The sequence below is a fragment of the Triticum aestivum genome, chromosome 3D, assembly GCF_018294505.1.
Source record: "Triticum aestivum cultivar Chinese Spring chromosome 3D, IWGSC CS RefSeq v2.1, whole genome shotgun sequence".
In the NCBI taxonomy this organism is placed as follows: Eukaryota; Viridiplantae; Streptophyta; class Magnoliopsida; order Poales; family Poaceae; genus Triticum; species Triticum aestivum.
In genome coordinates, this window is record NC_057802.1 from 609,798,015 (window position 1) to 609,815,436 (window position 17,422).

Genomic DNA, 17,422 nt, shown 5'->3' on the forward strand with positions numbered 1-17,422 from the left:
TCACGAACCACAAGCCAAATAGCCAATAATGCAAAGAGGTTTATTCTGAACTGAAATGAGCCATTTGGCAAAGACTTGTCAACACCCTCTTCGATGGGATAGAATATCCTGCACATCAAGAAGGCTCTGCGGCAGCAACGCCACAAGAAAGTAGTGGTGCACTATAATGTGGCCAAATCAACCACATCAATGTCCTCTGGAGTCCAGGTGCTTACTTGTCTTGTTTTGTGCCATGTCTTCTTACTTGGGTCTTGTGTCTCCATAAATTTGCAGCACCAAGCCAGTCACGAAAGTGCTACATACAAGAGAAGGCCTTCCAGCTGAGACGTTCACCACACTGTTAAGTCCCCAGCCTGAACTGAATTTCAAGTGAAGTTGGGAGCCGCACAAGGTGTGTGTCATGGGCATCTTACTGATGATATATGCATCACTTTCTCTTTTGCTACTTGGGTCACTAGGAAACCTAACAGCGTTAGCATCTGGAGTTGTAACAAGCCACAACCCCGAAGGGAATTGGGCGCATCCATCACTTGCCATGCTTGATGGTTGCCTGAAGACATGCGGCGATCTGAGCTTCGACTACCCCTTTGGCATTGGATCCAGGTGCTCCCGGGGGCCTGATTTCAATCTCACTTGCGACGACACAGCTCAGTCCCCCAGACTTTTCTTGCGTGACGGCATCACCGAAGTAATTGACAACATCGTCGTTGCTAGCGATGGAGATTACTACGACAATGATTATGGAATCATTACCTCCTTTTGGCATACTATCCCCATGAAGTCTGGTGTCCATGTCTACTACTTGTCTTTCCAACCGCCTGGTAGATCCTTCAGCCGTGGGGAAACCATTCTGAACATCACTGGTTGCGATCTGGATGTGTATTGGGTCAACAATAACACACACAGAACAACATGGGTCTGTGGAACTGTGTGTCCGGACCAAGCAATCACAGAGACCATGTCGAGGCTCAACTGCAGTGGCATCGGATGTTGCAGTTTTCCTGTCACAGGTCTGCTTCCTGATGCTTTTCAGCTCAAATTTGTCCACCACCACAACAAAACTAGCACCGCAACACCCTCTAACCAGACCTCTATGCTGTGGGACAGAATCAGCATAAGTGACGATGAGACCGCAGTTTGGTGGAACATAGTTGGTCAACCCAACTGTGCTAGCACCGTGCAAAACAGGTCAACGTATGCCTGTATCAGCAGGCATTCATTGTGCCGCGATGAAAGTGTGACATCAAACAACGGCTACAACTGCATCTGTAATGCTGGCTATGCAGGCAGCCCCTTCCTTCAAGATGGCTGTTCCAGAGATGAAGGTACTTTTTTTTTCCTTAATCAAGCAACAAAATATACAGCTGTGATTAGATGTTTTGGATATTAGAACTTGAATAAATACTAACCTCCTCCTACTGATCACACTAGGGTATAATCCAATTCCGAGCAGAGCTAATTGTACCCGTTGGTGTGGTAACATTAGTGTGCCATACCCATTCGGCTTAGAAGAGGGTTGCTTTGCCAGGGAACAATTCCAACTTAACTGTGCAAATATGGCATCATCAACTGTCCTCATGTTTGAGTTTGACCAGGTAATGAGCCTGAATGTTGACGAAGGGACCATTAAGTCCATCGGGTCTGACCAACAAGGTGCATCATTTTACCACATATTTAGCAGGCGTGCTCTTTTTGTTGGATATGGCTACTTCTATTCAATGCAGTGGGTTGCAGCTAATCTAAGTTGCATAGAGGCCCAACAGAATATATCTGGTTATGCTTGTGTAAGCACCAACAGCAAGTGTGTAGCAGTAGAGGCTAAAATTGACTATGGTGAATTGAGCTATATTGGGTACCGCTGTAAATGCTCAGATGGCTTCCGAGGAAATCCATACACCCAAAGTGGTTGTCAAGGTGTCCCTCCCTCAGCTAAGAGCTCTTAGCAGTTAAATTTAATAGCTTTCATGCTGTGTATGTTGTCCAAGTGGTTATTACGTTGTGAAGAATGTCATATGCATATGTCATCTTCTTTACTTTTGATAAGAATAAGTATATGGCTAAATGTCATCTTATTAATGCCTCTGGTAGATCTCATCAGCAGGCCATGCCATATTAAGTTTTTTTCTCTCTAGTTAAGTCAAATGCATTACTCTTGTTACTTTTTTTTAGAAAAGGATTACTCTTGTTACTTATAGAGCATATTTTGACATTGCACAAAGACTAAGGTGGTAATAAAATTGTAAGGAAAATAAAATACACAATGGATCCCTAAACTTGAAACATAATTTTAATAAACCTGAAATTCATGTCACTTAGGTCATGCTCACTTTTAATGCAGCTAAACGCCAACTTGACACTGGAATAACTGTACTATAGTCATGGTTTGTTATTGTGTGACTGTAAATTGCTTAAATTGATGAGCCACCTAGTTTTTGAATAACGAAATGATCATTAGTTTCCCTTTAAAGCACATTATGCAGAACCAATAGTTTTGGAAATACACTGGAAGTCTGTATTATATCAATAACATTAACTATTTATATATCACTAAAGAAACGTGATGCCACTATTAGCTATTACATTTGTTTTTCTGCACCCGTTATTCGTTATTAGTTATTACAGTTTTTTCACCCTCTACCCCAGTTTAAACGCTTTGGAAGAGGTAAAGTGATCGTAGTATATCATTTTGACAAGGTATATTCTCGTTAAATCATTTTTACATCTGTGCTTTCTTTATTTGTGAACATGGTGAGTTGATGTGGACACATAGAGAGAAAAAGAGTGAGTACATCTCAACTTTCCCAAGAGAGTTGTACACAAATATTAGGTGTGTGCTAATTTTAAAAACATATGGTGCCTTGAACATACACCCAAAACTGCTTCTCTAGTTTCTGTCTGATTAGTACCATTTCTGTAGGTTTCTTTTATTGGATAACATGCTGTATTCCATGTTAACTGGATGATCTATTGCGTTCTATGTTATGTAATATACTAATATGTATACCCTATATTTGTTTATTGGCGCAACTTAGCAAGATCTTGTTAATTTCAGATATTGATGAATGCCTTCAACCAAACATTTGTAAGGGGATCTGCCATAATATTGAAGGAAGCTTCTATTGTACTGAATGTCCTCACAAGACTGAGTACGATCTACACAAAATGCAGTGTACAACAACGAAACAACATACTCTGCTTTCAGGTAACAGTAAATTATAGTTATATCTCATAAAAAAGGATAGAAAGAAACTTAAAGAGCTTAATGCCTTCAGGTATTATCATTGGGTTATCTGGTGGCTTCGGCATTCTAGCTCTGAGTTTTGGTACAGTATTTCTCATTCGTGTATGGAAAAGAAATATTCAGCAACAACTACGGAAGAATTATTTTCGGAAGAACCAAGGTCTTCTACTAGAAACATTGATATCATCTGATGAAAGTGCAAATGACAAAACAAAGATTTTCTCGTTAGAAGAGCTAGAAAAGGCAACAGACAACTTTGATAGGGCCCGCATTATTGGCTGTGGGGGCCATGGCATGGTTTACAAAGGCATGTTATCTGATCAACGTGTAGTTGCAATAAAAAAATCTAAGGTCATTGAAAAGGCTGAGATCACTCAATTCATCAATGAGGTCGTTATCCTCTCACAAGTAAATCATAGAAATATTGTGAAGCTCTTCGGGTGTTGTCTGGAAACTGAGGTTCCACTGCTTGTGTACGAATATATATCTTGTGGCTCACTGTCTAAAGTTCTCCATGCTGACTCAAGCAATAGTTTTTCTTTGTCCTGGGATGATTACGTAAGGATTGCCTTGGAAACAGCAGGAGCACTATCTTATCTCCACTCAGCGGCTTCTAAAAAAAAACTGTAAAGCGCCACACATCCAAAGATTTCAACCTAGAAAATAATTAAGCCAACAAAATGTTATTTATGTAATACAAAGTGGTGCCATTGGACGTTAGTTTTGGATACAAATCCAATGGTATCAGTGTTAGTAAAACTTGACTCTTGAGATGTTTTACGCTTTGGAATGGTGACATAGAAAATTCTAATTAATGGATAATGAAAGTTATCTTATATGCACAACATGCATGCAACGGAACCCAAGAACCATCCACAAAGTAGATGGCATATGAAATTGAAATGATTATATACATTATGCGCGATGCACACGTGTGTGCATGTGTGTGAGAGATAGAGGATACCTCGACAGCCATTTTGGATGTATGGGTTTCCTTTGAAGCCGTCTGTGCATTTACAACGGTAACCGACATAGGTGTCTTCTTTAGGAGCTTCAAAAAAGCTATAGTCATATGTAGCATTTACTTCTAAACACCTGCTGTTGATACTCACACAAGCATATCCAGATATATTATGTTGGGCTTCTAGGCAACTTAGATTGGCAGCAACCCACCGCAGAGAGGAGAACAACTCATATCCCACAAAAAGAATGCGTCCTCCAGATGTGTCACTTAGTGGTCCACGGGTAGGGCCGTTGTACTCAATGGTCCCTTTTTCAATATTCATGCCGGTCACCTCAAAATCCTCCAGCAGTAGAACAGCCGATGACGTTGTATTTGTGCAGTTGAGGTGAAACTCTTCCCGGGCAAAGCAACCCTCTTCTATGCCAAACGGGAATTCCACAGTAATGTTACCACACCGACGTGTACAGTCAGCCCTACTCGGAATTGGATTATACCCTAGTTTGAGCGGTAAAAGGTTAGCATGTATTCAGGTTTTATCTAAAGAAGTTGTAAGTTTACTTGCTTGATCAATATAATAGTTACCTTTGTCGTTGGAGCAGCCATCCGGAGTGAAGGGGTTGCGTGCATAGCCGTCGTCATTGCAGATGCAGGCGTAGCCCTCTCCAGTATCGTAGCAGTCAGAGTTCTTGCTGACACAGGCGTATGCTGTCCTGTCTCGCATGGCAGCAACACAGTTGGGTTGATCCACTATGCTCCAGGAAATCATGACACCACCATCATCTGTTATACTGATTCTATCCCACAGTGGAGCAGTCCGGTTAGACTTAGACCCTGCACCGTTGTTGATTTTTTTGTGCCCCTGGACAAATTTAAGGTGAAAAGCACCATTGTCAAGGCCACCAACACATTAAAACTACAACAGCCGGTGCCGTTACAACGGTGCCTAGCCACCGTCTCTGTGATCCCTTGGTCTGGGCACACAGTTCTGCAGGCCCGTGTGGTAGTGCCGGCATTGTCATTGACCCAATACACGTCCAGGTCACAGCCGGTGATGTTTAGAGCTGTTTGCCCGATGTACTCAAAGGACCTCCCGGGCGGTTTGAAAGACCAGTCATAGACATGGACACCGGGTTTCATGAGGATGGTATGCCGGAAGGAGGTACTGAATATTTTGTCAAGATTGCCATCATCCTGATAGCTAACAGCAAGGTCATCGAGCACCTCGCTGATGCCGTCGCTCAGGAAGAGCGTGGGGGGCTTAGTGGTGTCGTTGCAAGTGAGATTAAAATCAGGACCACGGGAGCACCTGGATCCGATGCCGAAGGGGTAGTCGACGCTTAGATTGCCGCAGCTCGTCGGGCAACCTTCGAGCATGGCACCTGGATGTGCCCAACTCCCTTCAGGATCATGGCTGGCTAGAGCCCCGGATGCTAGCAGAAAGAGTGATGCATACATCATTGGCAGCAAGATGCCCATGATCTACACACCTTGTGTGGCCCCTCAACTGAAATCCAGGTCAGGCATGAGAGCAAGATGCGATGGTGTATGTTATCCAATCAAATAAGGCATGGTGTGTGGCCATAAGAAGTAGGCATCCTGGTGGAGTAGAGACCTCATGGTGCCTGTGGCTGTGATTGATTTGATGAGTGACACGTAGAGTGAGACTGCCATGACCACATTAGAACACATGGCTACTTTTCATGTGATGGAGTAGCGACCTCGCAAGTCAGTCAATATCTGCTCTACCCACAATCTTTATGTGGCTACTGCAGGATATTCTAACCCATCAAAGGGGGCATCGACAAGTCTTTGCCAGAAGGCTGATTTCTACCCACAATCAATCACATCGCAATATTTGGCTTGTGGTTCATGCCAAAATAATTACTGAAAGCTCTTGCCGTGCAAATTGATGCTAACATATGAGCAGGCCAGCAATCTGTGCAGAAACTCATGTGAATGTGGAACCGTACCATGCAATCGATTGTGGATGCCGTCCTCATCAACCCTGGCAGCCGTCTGGCAATATTCAGCCCCGCCTAGTGGAAGATAAGCTAACTGACGGCTACTAACAGTAACTGAATTCATCCCCAATTTCAGCTGCTGTTTGCTCAAGCTGCACCTGCAACCGAGGGCATATTGGAGTAAAAACTCTGGCCGCTGGAGAGAGGTAAGATATACAGAAGTCAATTGAAAAGTGACAACAAATGCGCAACTCTACATGGATTGGGGGCAGGTCGATTAATCCGAAGAACTGAAGATCGAGCACCTGAGGCATTACACTGTTAGGGACTTAGGGAAGTTGTAGCCAATTTTTCCGCAGCTTTCTCCACCATCGTAACAGCTCGAATAAGGTGGCGCTCCCGCTCGCTCGATTCTCTCTATCACGCCGGCCGGCCGGCGGGAGTATGGGGAGGTGGCTCATTTTTATCGGCGGCGGTTTGTGGTGTGTGTGTGAGTCAGTGAGTGGTGTGTGTTAGGGGGGGGGGGGGCTGGGTCTCAGGTCGGCGATGCATATGGCCAGACTGGCGCCGGCGGCGGGGGAGCAAGACGGCGGACGGAAGCGCCGCGCATTGGGTTGGGGCCTCGTTTGGGGAAGGAAAGAAAGTGACGGCCCAACCCCATAATGCGGCCCATGCTCAAGCGTTCTTCTTAACTCATTGGTAATGTTCGTGTGAATGAAAGAGTGACAAATATCGTTGCTTCAGTTTAATTGCATCATCTTTATCAAAGTCTTAAAAGTGTTTCAAATAAACTCCGCTTTCCCCTAAAAACCTATAACTCCATTACATTTTTCCTTTTCTAAAAAATCCTGTAACTCCATTATCAAACAACACTTTTTTAGTTCCATGCCCGGTCCGACCGTTGATCATCAAAGAAACAACACAAAAAAGAAAAGATGATATATACACCAAAAGTAGATGGTAACCTAAACGGATCTCACGAGCGGTTAGGTTTCGCCAGGCGAACAGGAGCGGGTCCCTTTGTGATCAACCGGCGCCGGCGCTGGTTCCCTCTCCCTCCGCCAGCCGCTCCGATGGCGGGAGGGAGTTGGAACCTCAGATCTAGACATTGTTTGGGTTCTCAGTAGGGTTAGGGTTAAGGAAGACGTTGTTGAGGCCGTTGCGGCGACGTCGCGTCTTAATAAGTCACCCGGGCTTTGTCCGCAGTCAGGCGGGGCACTTGCCTTTGTCTAGGAGCCAGCAGGGTGGGGGGTTCCCAGATCTCACCGAGGTCGCGGGCTACGGTGTCTAGAGGTCGACCAATGGCTGGGTTGGACCTCAGATGGGTAGTGGTTGTATGGAGACAGAGTTTCTTCTTCCTCATCGCCGGTATGATTTTCTTTTGTTGTTCTCCTTTTTCCTTATGTTGTTGTTGGAGAGATGTCATGCTTTGCCCGGGTGGTTGGCCCGGCTGCAGCGTCGGAGCCAGATCTTAGTTCTCTTCCTTCTGGAAGGGGCACATATAGCAGTACTCAACGCTACAGATGGCCAAGGATGGTGCAGGTGTGTTGGATGATGACCTTCTTGGGTCTTGTTGCAGATTCTTGTGTTGCGGGTGTCTTCTCGCAAGGTTTAGGGATAATGACATAGGGTCTCAAAGATCTTCGTGGTTTACAGGTTGTGTTAGGATGCTCTTTGTGTTCACTTTATCTACATTTCAGTCAGCTAAAATTTCACTTTTGGGTCAGTCAATTTTGTGGCCATTGGATTTTTCTCTAAGATTCGTGCTGTATTTTTTTCTGACTTGTGTTGTTTGTTGTGTGGGCTTTTTTTTTTGACTGGCCCTTTATTTTTTGGGTCAGTCGATTTCCTTCCGGGACGAAGCCCATTAACTGTCCGATCCATCCCTCCTATCTCTCCCTTCGTTTTCGTAGTATTTTTTGTTTTTTTGTGCTTTTTCTTTTGTTTTTCTGTTGCTCTTTGTTAATTATTAGGTTTTATTTTTAATTTTTGGATATGTTTGGGATGTCGGGTGAGTGTAATGTACACACATAAATAATTTGCAATATTGTTTGTGTACTTAAAATATGTAATTTAAGAGCAAAGTTGTGTGCAAGTTTTGCAAACTTTTTTTGTTATTTTTTAGTGGGTAATAATAATGCTACTTCATTCTTCCATATTTAAATTTATTTATTTATTTTTGTTTCTTCTTAGAGGGTTACACCAATGACCCTAATTTATTCTACCTTAGAAAAATTTATTATTTTTACTTTTTTTTATTTTTTTTTTCTTCTTAAAGGGTAATACCAATGTTAATAATTCATTCTTTCTTAGAAAACCTCATTATTTTTAATGTGTTCTAGTTTTTATTTCATTTTCATTTTTTCTTAAATAGTAATACATAAGCCACTAATTCATTTTGTCTTGAAAACTTTGGTATTTTGGGTTTTTAGTATTATTTTACTTCCTTTATTCTTTAATGACAATACCAATGCCGCAAATACATTTCTTCTCAAGAAACTTCTTTTTTGTAAAAAAAAATGCACTATTATATTCTTATTCCTGCATATTATAAAAATGTGCAACTTCTATACAAATTGTTTGCAAAATATTTCATTATTTGTTTTATTATTTTCAGTTCCTTTGTTCTTAATGGGAAACCGATGACAGTAATTCATTATTTCTTAGAAAACTTCACTATTTTAATTCTATTTAAGTTTCTATTTCATTTTCTTTATTCTTTAAGTGTAATACCAATACCTCTAATTCATTCGAACTTAGGAATTTTTTTTTTGTAAAATTTCACTATTTGAGCTTATTCTTGCATATTATAAAAAAGCGCAATTTTTATTCAAACTGCGTGCAAATTTTGTCATTAGTGTTTTTTCTTTTTAAACGGTAATACCGATACCACTAATTCATTATTTTGATCCGGAGATATAGAGACACCATGGATCAAATATTAGTGCCACTAATTCAATATTTCTTTAAAAAAATCCTTTTGCGAAAAAATCACTATTATGTGTTTATTCTTGCATATTATAACAAAGCATGCATAATTTATGTGCAAATTGTGTGCAAATTTGTCATCATTTTGTTTTAGTTTTTTATATAATTTTCTTTCCTATTTAAGGGTATATTTTCTTTCATTTTTTATTTCTGTTATCTGTTTCTATTGGTTATTCTTTTTCCCTTTTTATTTCCTTTATTGGTTATTTTTGTTTTTTATGGGTTTTTGGCTGAGTGTAATTATATACAAACAAATACTATATAATATGTGCCAAACTTTCATGATTATATGATTATTTTAGTATATTATGATAAAGTGCAATTTCAGTGAAAACATGTGCACAAGTTTTTTTAGTTCTCTTTCTTCTTCACATTATTTCAGTTACACTCTTTGGAAATTATAGTAGAATGCAAAAAATGCACAATTATATGCTTATTCTTTGCATATCTGAAAAAGTGTAATATCAGTGCAAATTGTGCGCAAGTTTTGAAAGTTTGTTTGTTTTTCATTTTCTTTCTTCTTAAAGGGTTCCATTCTTTCTTAGAAAACTTCATTATTTTTCATTATTTTTTAGTTTTTTTCTTCTGAAAGTGTAATATCAATGCCACAAGTGTTTTACTGGGTTTGTTCATTCATACTAGTCTATACGTAGTCCCTATTGAATTATTCAAATCGTCTTATATTTATGTACACCTTATATTTATGTATGAAAGCAGCAGTTCACAAGTGTACGTGCATGCATGAATGGTCTGTACACATGCACCCGCAAGTAAAGCATGGAAAAGATAAAGAAAAAAAGAGCGTTAACATAATGAAGCATGCACCTTACTGTTAGAGGCACGCTTGACTGAAACATGTTCGGGTCAGTCGGCTGACCCGAACCTTGTTTTTCAGTCAGTTGACTTGTAGCCAGTCCTCTTTGTCATTCTGGTTCATTGTACATGTGTTAGGGTGTCCTTGTACGTGTTAAGGACTTTGTATTATTTCGTGATTTGCATACAAGCATCCTCTTCCCCACTCCCACTTCCTCTATTCATGGACGGAATGAGGACGCGACGGTGTAGAGGAGCTACGTCGGGGGAGGTATTTGGCATGGGGAGCATGCTGTGGCCGCGTCAAAGAGGAGCCGCGGCGGGAGGAGCGCGCTCCGGCGGCGGCATAGAAGAGCCATGGTGTGGGGAGCTGCGCCTAGAGACCGAGCTCGAGCGCGTGGAAGCGGAGGCAGAGAGGAGCTACATAAGGAGCTTCACAGCGGCGCACTAGTAGGAAAAAAAGGGCTTTTATCCCGGTTTGTAAGGGCCTTTTGTCCCGGTTTTTGAACCGGAACTAAAGGGTTGTTACTAAAGCCCTAACCCTTTAGTCCCGGTTCTTACACGAACCGGGACAGAAGGTCCTCCACGTGGCCGCTGCTGCCAGCCCAGGCAGGGGGGCCTTTGGTCCCGGTTGGTGCCACCAACCGGGACCAATAGGCATGGCCTTTTGTCCCGGTTGGTGACACCAACCGGGACCAATAGGCATCCACGCGTCAGCATTTCAGGGGCTGGGGTTTTTGTTTTTTTTTGAAAGGGGGAGGTTGGGGGGTTTGGGGGGTTAATTTAGGTGTTTCATATATTGTGTTAGCTAGCTAATTAATAGAGAGAAGTGTCCTCTCTTATCTCCGTGCTTGGTCGACGCTACGTACTATATACGTATGGAGAGGACTAGACACGCTAGCTAGTAAGCAAATGAAGGAAACAGAAGATCGTCATGAACATATGGATACAGAGAGAAGTGATATCGACCACCTCTCCTTCTCCGAGAGATTGGTCGAACAACAAGTTCTCGTATATCTATCTGACACTACCGGCTATATATATACAATAATTATCTCTTACAATATAATCTCCTAATTAAATTGTAAGAACACAGGGTCCACATAGTATTCTCCGTTTTCAGCGATCACGTGGTCAAGAAAAAATGCCGCCAATTCCTCTTGAATTCCTCGCATACAATCTGGTGCTAGGAGTTCATCACGCATCTGAAAGATCTAATTTGAAGAAGGGCGTCAATACATATATATATGAATAAATGAAACTCGACACAAATGATGGTAATAAAATAAAATTGTGAATATTATTGCTTACGCAATTTATATTGTTCGTCAGAGTAGCCCCGCTCACAGGTCGTGTGGCGGATAGACTCGCAAACGTAGTATCCAGATAAATCATTCCCTTGTTCCTGCCACAACCACTTTACAAAAAATAGAGGTCAATTTAACTGATAAGCAAGCATGCTAAATGATATTGATGAAACTAGCGCTTGAATCACTAGGAGATGTGCGGAACAAGCTACTATAGTACTTACTTTCGGGTGTCTAAATTGCAGCTTCTTCGGCAGTCCCGGAGCTTTTGTGGTGAATTTTCTCCAAACCCTGCCAGACAAAGAAAACAATTACTTGATATCAGGAAATGAACAAAGTTGGTGATATGGTGGATAATGCTCGATTTAACTTACTTCTCGAGCATTTGAGTCATGTTCGCATAGTCCTTGGGATCTTTTCGTCTCGAGTCTAAGACGGTTACTACTCACTGCTCAAGCTTAATCTCTAGGAGAATATAGTGGAAGCTGCGCATGCATGCATAAGTCATCAGTTACATTACCATAACCTGGACTAATAAGGGAAACCGAATATGCACAAGACAGTAACACTCACTTGAAGTTGTAAGGAAAGAGTATTATATCTTTGTTTTGATTTAATACCAACGATCGTAGCAAGTTGGCCTCGGCTTCTTTGGCATGTTCTTCAACCGTATATGCATCTATGAGATTTGTGTTAATGAACCCAATATCACCGATTTGTCTTTTCTTCAATTCGGCGATCTTCAATCTGCATAATATAGTGAGGATAATTATAAATACATGCAATGAAAGAGCTGACCTATATAGAGACTTAATGACAGAAGTAGTACTACTTACAGACAGTAGCAAGTGATCGTTGTTTTATTGAGGGCCTTTTGATTGAAAAACTGGAAGAAATTCTCAAATGGAACATTCAGCAGTTCAATTCCAACGAGGTCATGCTCCGGTTTAACTCTCAGCGTCAAAGTATTCATCCCATCAGACTCTCTGCAGGTTTTCATGTACCAATCATGTAATCTTCGCATCATCGTTGTTAGAGATCTTTCATCTTTGACGAGAGGCTTCCCGTAATGGTATTTGTGTTCGTCCACCTCCATGATTTCATAATGTACATCGTCGGGCAGGTAATCTCCAAGATTGCTATAACCGGCCACCATCCTCGGATCATTAGCGACGATGTCTTTTGACACCTTGAGCGGGGGGCACGATTGGTTCGCTTGTTCGCCGAGCTGGGCAATTTTTTTCCCAGCTCGTCGTTCTTTTAACCTTTGATCACTGACAGTACTTCCCGACCGCTCCGCTTCGGCATATGTCTTTGCAAGAATGCGCTCATAGTTGCCTCTCGGCGGAGACTTTGGTGGTTTTGTCAGGGCAGCCAGAGTGCGCTTTGCTTTCACCGGATATACCTTCTCCTCTGGAGGTGGATGTTTCTTTGCTTTCACCCCTTCAAAGAAGTTTGTCACTTCGGCTTGCACGATCTTCCTGGTTTCCTCCTCGGTCCTCTCGTATGGTAACTTCTGTGGAGTCTTCAAAGAAGGACCGAATCTGTATTGCCTCCCGCCTCTGGCAGCTGTACTGCTAGACACCGGCAGAGCAGACGGAGCGGCTGCGGCTGTCTTCTTTCCTTGCTTACGAGGCGGAGGAGAAGGACTACGACGCGCCGGAGCAGCCGGAGCGGCGGCGGGTCTCTTGCGCCCTTGCTGACGAGGCGGAGAAGGAGGAGGCTGGCTGCTCTGGCGCGCCGATGCAGGCGGAGAAGGAGGCGGAGTGCCGCCACGCGTCGGAGAAGGAGGCTGAGTGCCCTGATCACTCGCCGGAGGAGGAGGCGAAGGAGGAGGCGGAGTGCCGCCACGCGCCGGAGAAGGAGGCTGAGTGCCCTGATCACTCGCCGGAGGAGGAGGCGGAGGAGGAGGCGGAGTGCCCTTACTCGCCGGAGCCGTCTAGTTCGGAAGGTTGATGAGCTCCTTCCGCCATAGGCATGGAGTCTTCAGAGCAGAATCCAGCCGAGTCTCACCTTCACCGGTAGGGTGGTCAAGCTGGAGGTCCTCAAATCCCTCCGTTATTTCATCCACCATCACCCTAGCATATCCTTCTGGAATCGGCCGGCAGTGGTAGGTTGCGCCGGGTTCAGGAGGTAAAACAGAGCCAACAGCCGCCTTGACTTTGAAGTTCTGCCATTGCGCCATAAGGTGGCAATGTTGAGACTCCGTGATAGCATCCACGGGGTAGCTAGCAGGAGCCGTCAAGACATGCTCCGGCTGAAGCAGCTCGGTGGAAGCCACGCTGCTTCTCGACTGAGATGGCGGTGTAGCTTCGGGGGTAGTTTCAGCATGTCGATTGCCGTCTCGTTCCTCTAGCGCTTGAACCCTTTCGTGCAGCTTCTGAATTTGGATCTGCTCCACTTTTTTCCTCCTCTCCTGGCTTTTGTAACCGCCCGCGTCCGGAAAACCAGCCTTCCACGGAACGGAGCCTGGCGTGCCTCGTGTCCATCCAGGGTGCTCAGGATTCCCGAGGGCCATTGTGAGCTCGTCTTTCTCTCTGTCTAGAACGAACGTCCCTTCCTGCGCTGCATCGATATATTGTTGAATCTTCTTGACTGGTATTCTCAAAAGCTCGTTTGTCCAAACGCACCTCCCTGATACAGGGTCCAAGGTTCCGCCAGCCCCAAAGAACCAAGTCCGGCAACGGTCTGTCCAGTTCATTGTCTGTGGTTCGATCCCTTTTTCAAGCAGATCATTCTCAGCCTTGGCCCACTTAGGCTGGGCTTTGAGGTAGCCACCTGACCCCATGCGATGGTGAAGCTTCTTCTTCGCAGCATTCTTCTTGTTTGTCGCTGACATCTTCTTACTCTTTTCTGATGTCTTGTGGGCCACAAATGCGGGCCAGTGATCTCTGATCTTCTCATACCGGCCGATGAATTCTGGTGTCTCTTCTTTGTCGACAAACGTTTTCAGCTCATTCTTCCACCTCCTGAATAGGTCTGCCATCTTCTTAAGAGCATGAGACTTGATTAATTGCTCTTTAACTGGCTTCTCCGGATCCTCCTCTGGCGGTAGGGTGAAATTTGCCTTCAGCTCAGTCCAAAGATCATCTTTCTGCATATCATTGACATAAGACACCTCAGGGTCTTCCTTCTTAGGCTTATACCATTGCTGGATGCTGATCGGGATCTTGTCCCTAACTAGAACCCCGCACTGAGCAGCAAATGCATCCTTTGTCCGGATGGGTTCAATCGGTTGGCCGTCGCGCGCGATTGCTGTGATCTCAAACCTTTCATCCGAGCGCAACTTTCTCTTCGGGCCTCGTCTCTTTACCGAAGTTGTGCTCGATCCGGAGGGCTAGAAAAAAGAAGAAAGACGAGTGTTAATTAATATGTGTACATACCAAAACAATGAATGCATCAATTAGCTAGTCAGCACAGGCTTAACTAATATATTTACCTGGCCGGACTCTGTTCGGTCACCGGAGCCGTCACCACGGGCTCCTTCTTGCACCAGCATTGGGTCACCGGAGCCATCATAATCATGTCTTTCCTCCTCCACTCTTCGATCACCGTAGCCTGCTTCTTCACCCTGTTCTTCCAGACCATCATTGTCGTTAAGATACGACAAGATATCACCTCCGGCTAAGATTATGTCCCCCAACACCTCTTCTGCTTGCTCGTCTCGTCCGTGCTCCATTGTTTCTGCAAATATTACAACATGGCAATTATTACACAAACATGACAGCAGGTGGATATATTAGTGCAAACGTAGACCTAACTTATTCCGGGTTTGGGGTGGCCTCGGCAACGCTTCAAGGGTAGGGGCGCGGCGGGAGGGGGTAGGAGACCGACATTGTTTTTTTCTAGGGTTTGGGTGTCCTCGAGAGTTTTGGTCGAGCGAGAGGGCCGGGGGTGCTCCCGTGGTATAAGTTATCACGGTCGAGAGGGGGTATAAATATCGACCGTCCATCATGTCGAAGTTATCTGGGAGGGAGTTATATATATCGACAACGACGACATACATACATGGGAAAATAATGTTATCGGGGAGGGGGTATATCGACCCCCCCACGTGTTGAAGTTATCGGGAGGGGGTTATATCGACAACGACAATGAACGTACATGGGAAAATAATATTATCGGGGAGGGGGTATATCGACCCCCCCTCGTGTTGAAGTTATCGGGAGAGGGGTATATCGACGACGACAGACCCGATAAAACATAAGAAAACGAAGAAGAAACAAAAAGAGGAGAAGAAGAAAGGAATAGAGGAGAAGATCGAAGAAAAAAAGAAGAAAAAAAAGAGGAGAAGAAGAAAGGAATAGAGGAGAGAAGAAGAAAAAATAGAATTTTTTCTATTTTTTTCTTCTTCTCTTCTATTCCTTTCTTCTTCTCCTCTTCTTTTTCTTCTTTTTTCCTCTTCTTATTTATTTCTCCTCTTCTTCCTCTCCTCTTCTTCTCCTTTCTTCCTCTTCTTATTTTCCTTTTTCCTCTCATTTATAAAAAAATGTTCAAATAGAAAATTTCGAAAAAAGTAAAGGTTTTGCCTAATGCATTGTTCATATGAATATACAAACATTTGCATATTCTACAATAATTAATATCACCAAAAAATCTATGAACAGAAAAAAATCCTAACTTTTCTAAAAATCTATCTTTTGCATATATACATGAACATATATATACACAGAAACATATATATACACAGAGAACATATATACATTTTTATAAAAATGCAAAAAAAAGACAGGGAGGAAGGGGGCAGTGTCGGCCCTGACCAAGGCGACGGCGGCGCGTCGGGGCAGGGGCAGAGGCGACGGCGGCGTGGTCGGGGCAGGGCGAGACAGAGGCGTCGGCGGCGTGGTCGGGGCAGGGCGAGGCAGAGGCGACGGCGGCGTGGTCGGGGCAGCTGGGGCGACGACGACGTGGTCGGGGCAGGGGCGCGCGGCGTGGTCGGGGCGGGCCGCCTGCGGCGTGCTCGGGAAGGGGCGGCTGCGCGTCGACGAGGCAGCAGAGGGCGGCGACGGCGTCGACGGGGCGAGCTCGGGCAGCCTGGCAGCGTCGTTGGGGCGGGGGAACTGATGCAGAGATGAATCTAAAAAACGCTAAGTGCTTTCTTATATACTGAGAGCATTGGTCCCGGTTCGTGGCACCAACCGGGACCAATGCCCCCCTTTAGTCCCGGTTGGTGCCACCAACCGGGACCAAAGGCCTCTTTTCTGCAGCCCAAAGGGCAGGAAGCGGCTCCTTTGGTCCCGGTTGGTGGCACCAACCGGGACTAAAGGGGGGGCATTGGTCCCGGTTGGTACCACGAACCGGTACCAATGCACCCCTTTAGTCCCGGTTGGTGGCACCAACCGGGACCAAAGGCCTCTTGCTGCCCGCGTCGCGGCCAAAAGTTTAGTCCCACCTCGCTAGCCGAGGGGCTCCCGCACCAGTTTAAAAGCCCCGGCACGGCTGCTGTCTCGAACTCCTCTCTATAGCAGGCTTCTGGGCCTAACTTTGGCGCGCTGCCCGTTGAGCCTTCTAGCTCTTCTGGGCCTGTATTTGCAAACCCGAGGGTTGGAAGGCCCAGCGGGCAGCGCCCAACAATTTTTTTTGCTGTATTTAGTTTTTTTGTTTTCTTTTTTGCTTTATTTATTTTGTTTTGTTTCTACTTACAACAAAAAACTTATTTATTTTATTTTATTTCATTTCTAATTACTTATTTATTTTACTTTATGATAATTCTTTTTGCTATTAAAGTTTCTATCAAAAAAAGTTCTTTATGAAAATTCTTTTTGCTGTATTTATTTTTTTGTTTTCTTTTTTGCTTTATTTATTTTGTTTTGTTTCTACTTACAAGAAAAAACTTATTTATTTGATTTTATTTTGTTTCTAATTACTTATTTATTTTACTTTATGATAATTGTTTTTGCTATTAAAGTTTCTATCAAAAAAAGTTCTTTATGAAAATTCTTTTTGCTTTTAATGATTTTGAACAGAAAATACTGCGATAATTTTAGTTGCATCAATTTTATATGATTTTAGTTTCAATAATACTAGAGGTTTCTTATAATGTTTTGAACAGAAAATACTTTGTTAATTTTAGTTTCATAAATTTTATTAAAGTTTATTTTATTTTGTCGTAACGCAAGAAGTATGGAGTTGTAATAAGTTAATAAAA

General features: G+C 43.6%; 1 protein-coding gene across 2 annotated transcripts; it reads left to right on the forward strand.

Annotated features, from left to right (window-relative positions):
- The first annotated feature begins 258 nt into the window (after positions 1 to 258).
- LOC123080947 (wall-associated receptor kinase 5) lies at positions 259 to 3,687 on the forward strand. Of its 2 annotated transcripts, XM_044503897.1 has the most exons (4): positions 259 to 1,325; positions 1,432 to 1,595; positions 3,053 to 3,202; positions 3,273 to 3,687. In XM_044503897.1, the coding sequence occupies exons 1-4, from the start codon at positions 401 to 403 to the stop codon at positions 3,309 to 3,311; spliced, it is 1,278 nt and encodes a 425-aa protein (XP_044359832.1). In that variant the 5' UTR covers positions 259 to 400; the 3' UTR covers positions 3,312 to 3,687. The 2 variants fall into 2 exon arrangements, 1 of the variants encoding a protein (XP_044359832.1); XR_006438600.1 differs by having other exon boundaries at positions 1,432 to 3,202; positions 3,273 to 3,576.
- The last annotated feature ends 13,735 nt before the right edge of the window (positions 3,688 to 17,422 follow it).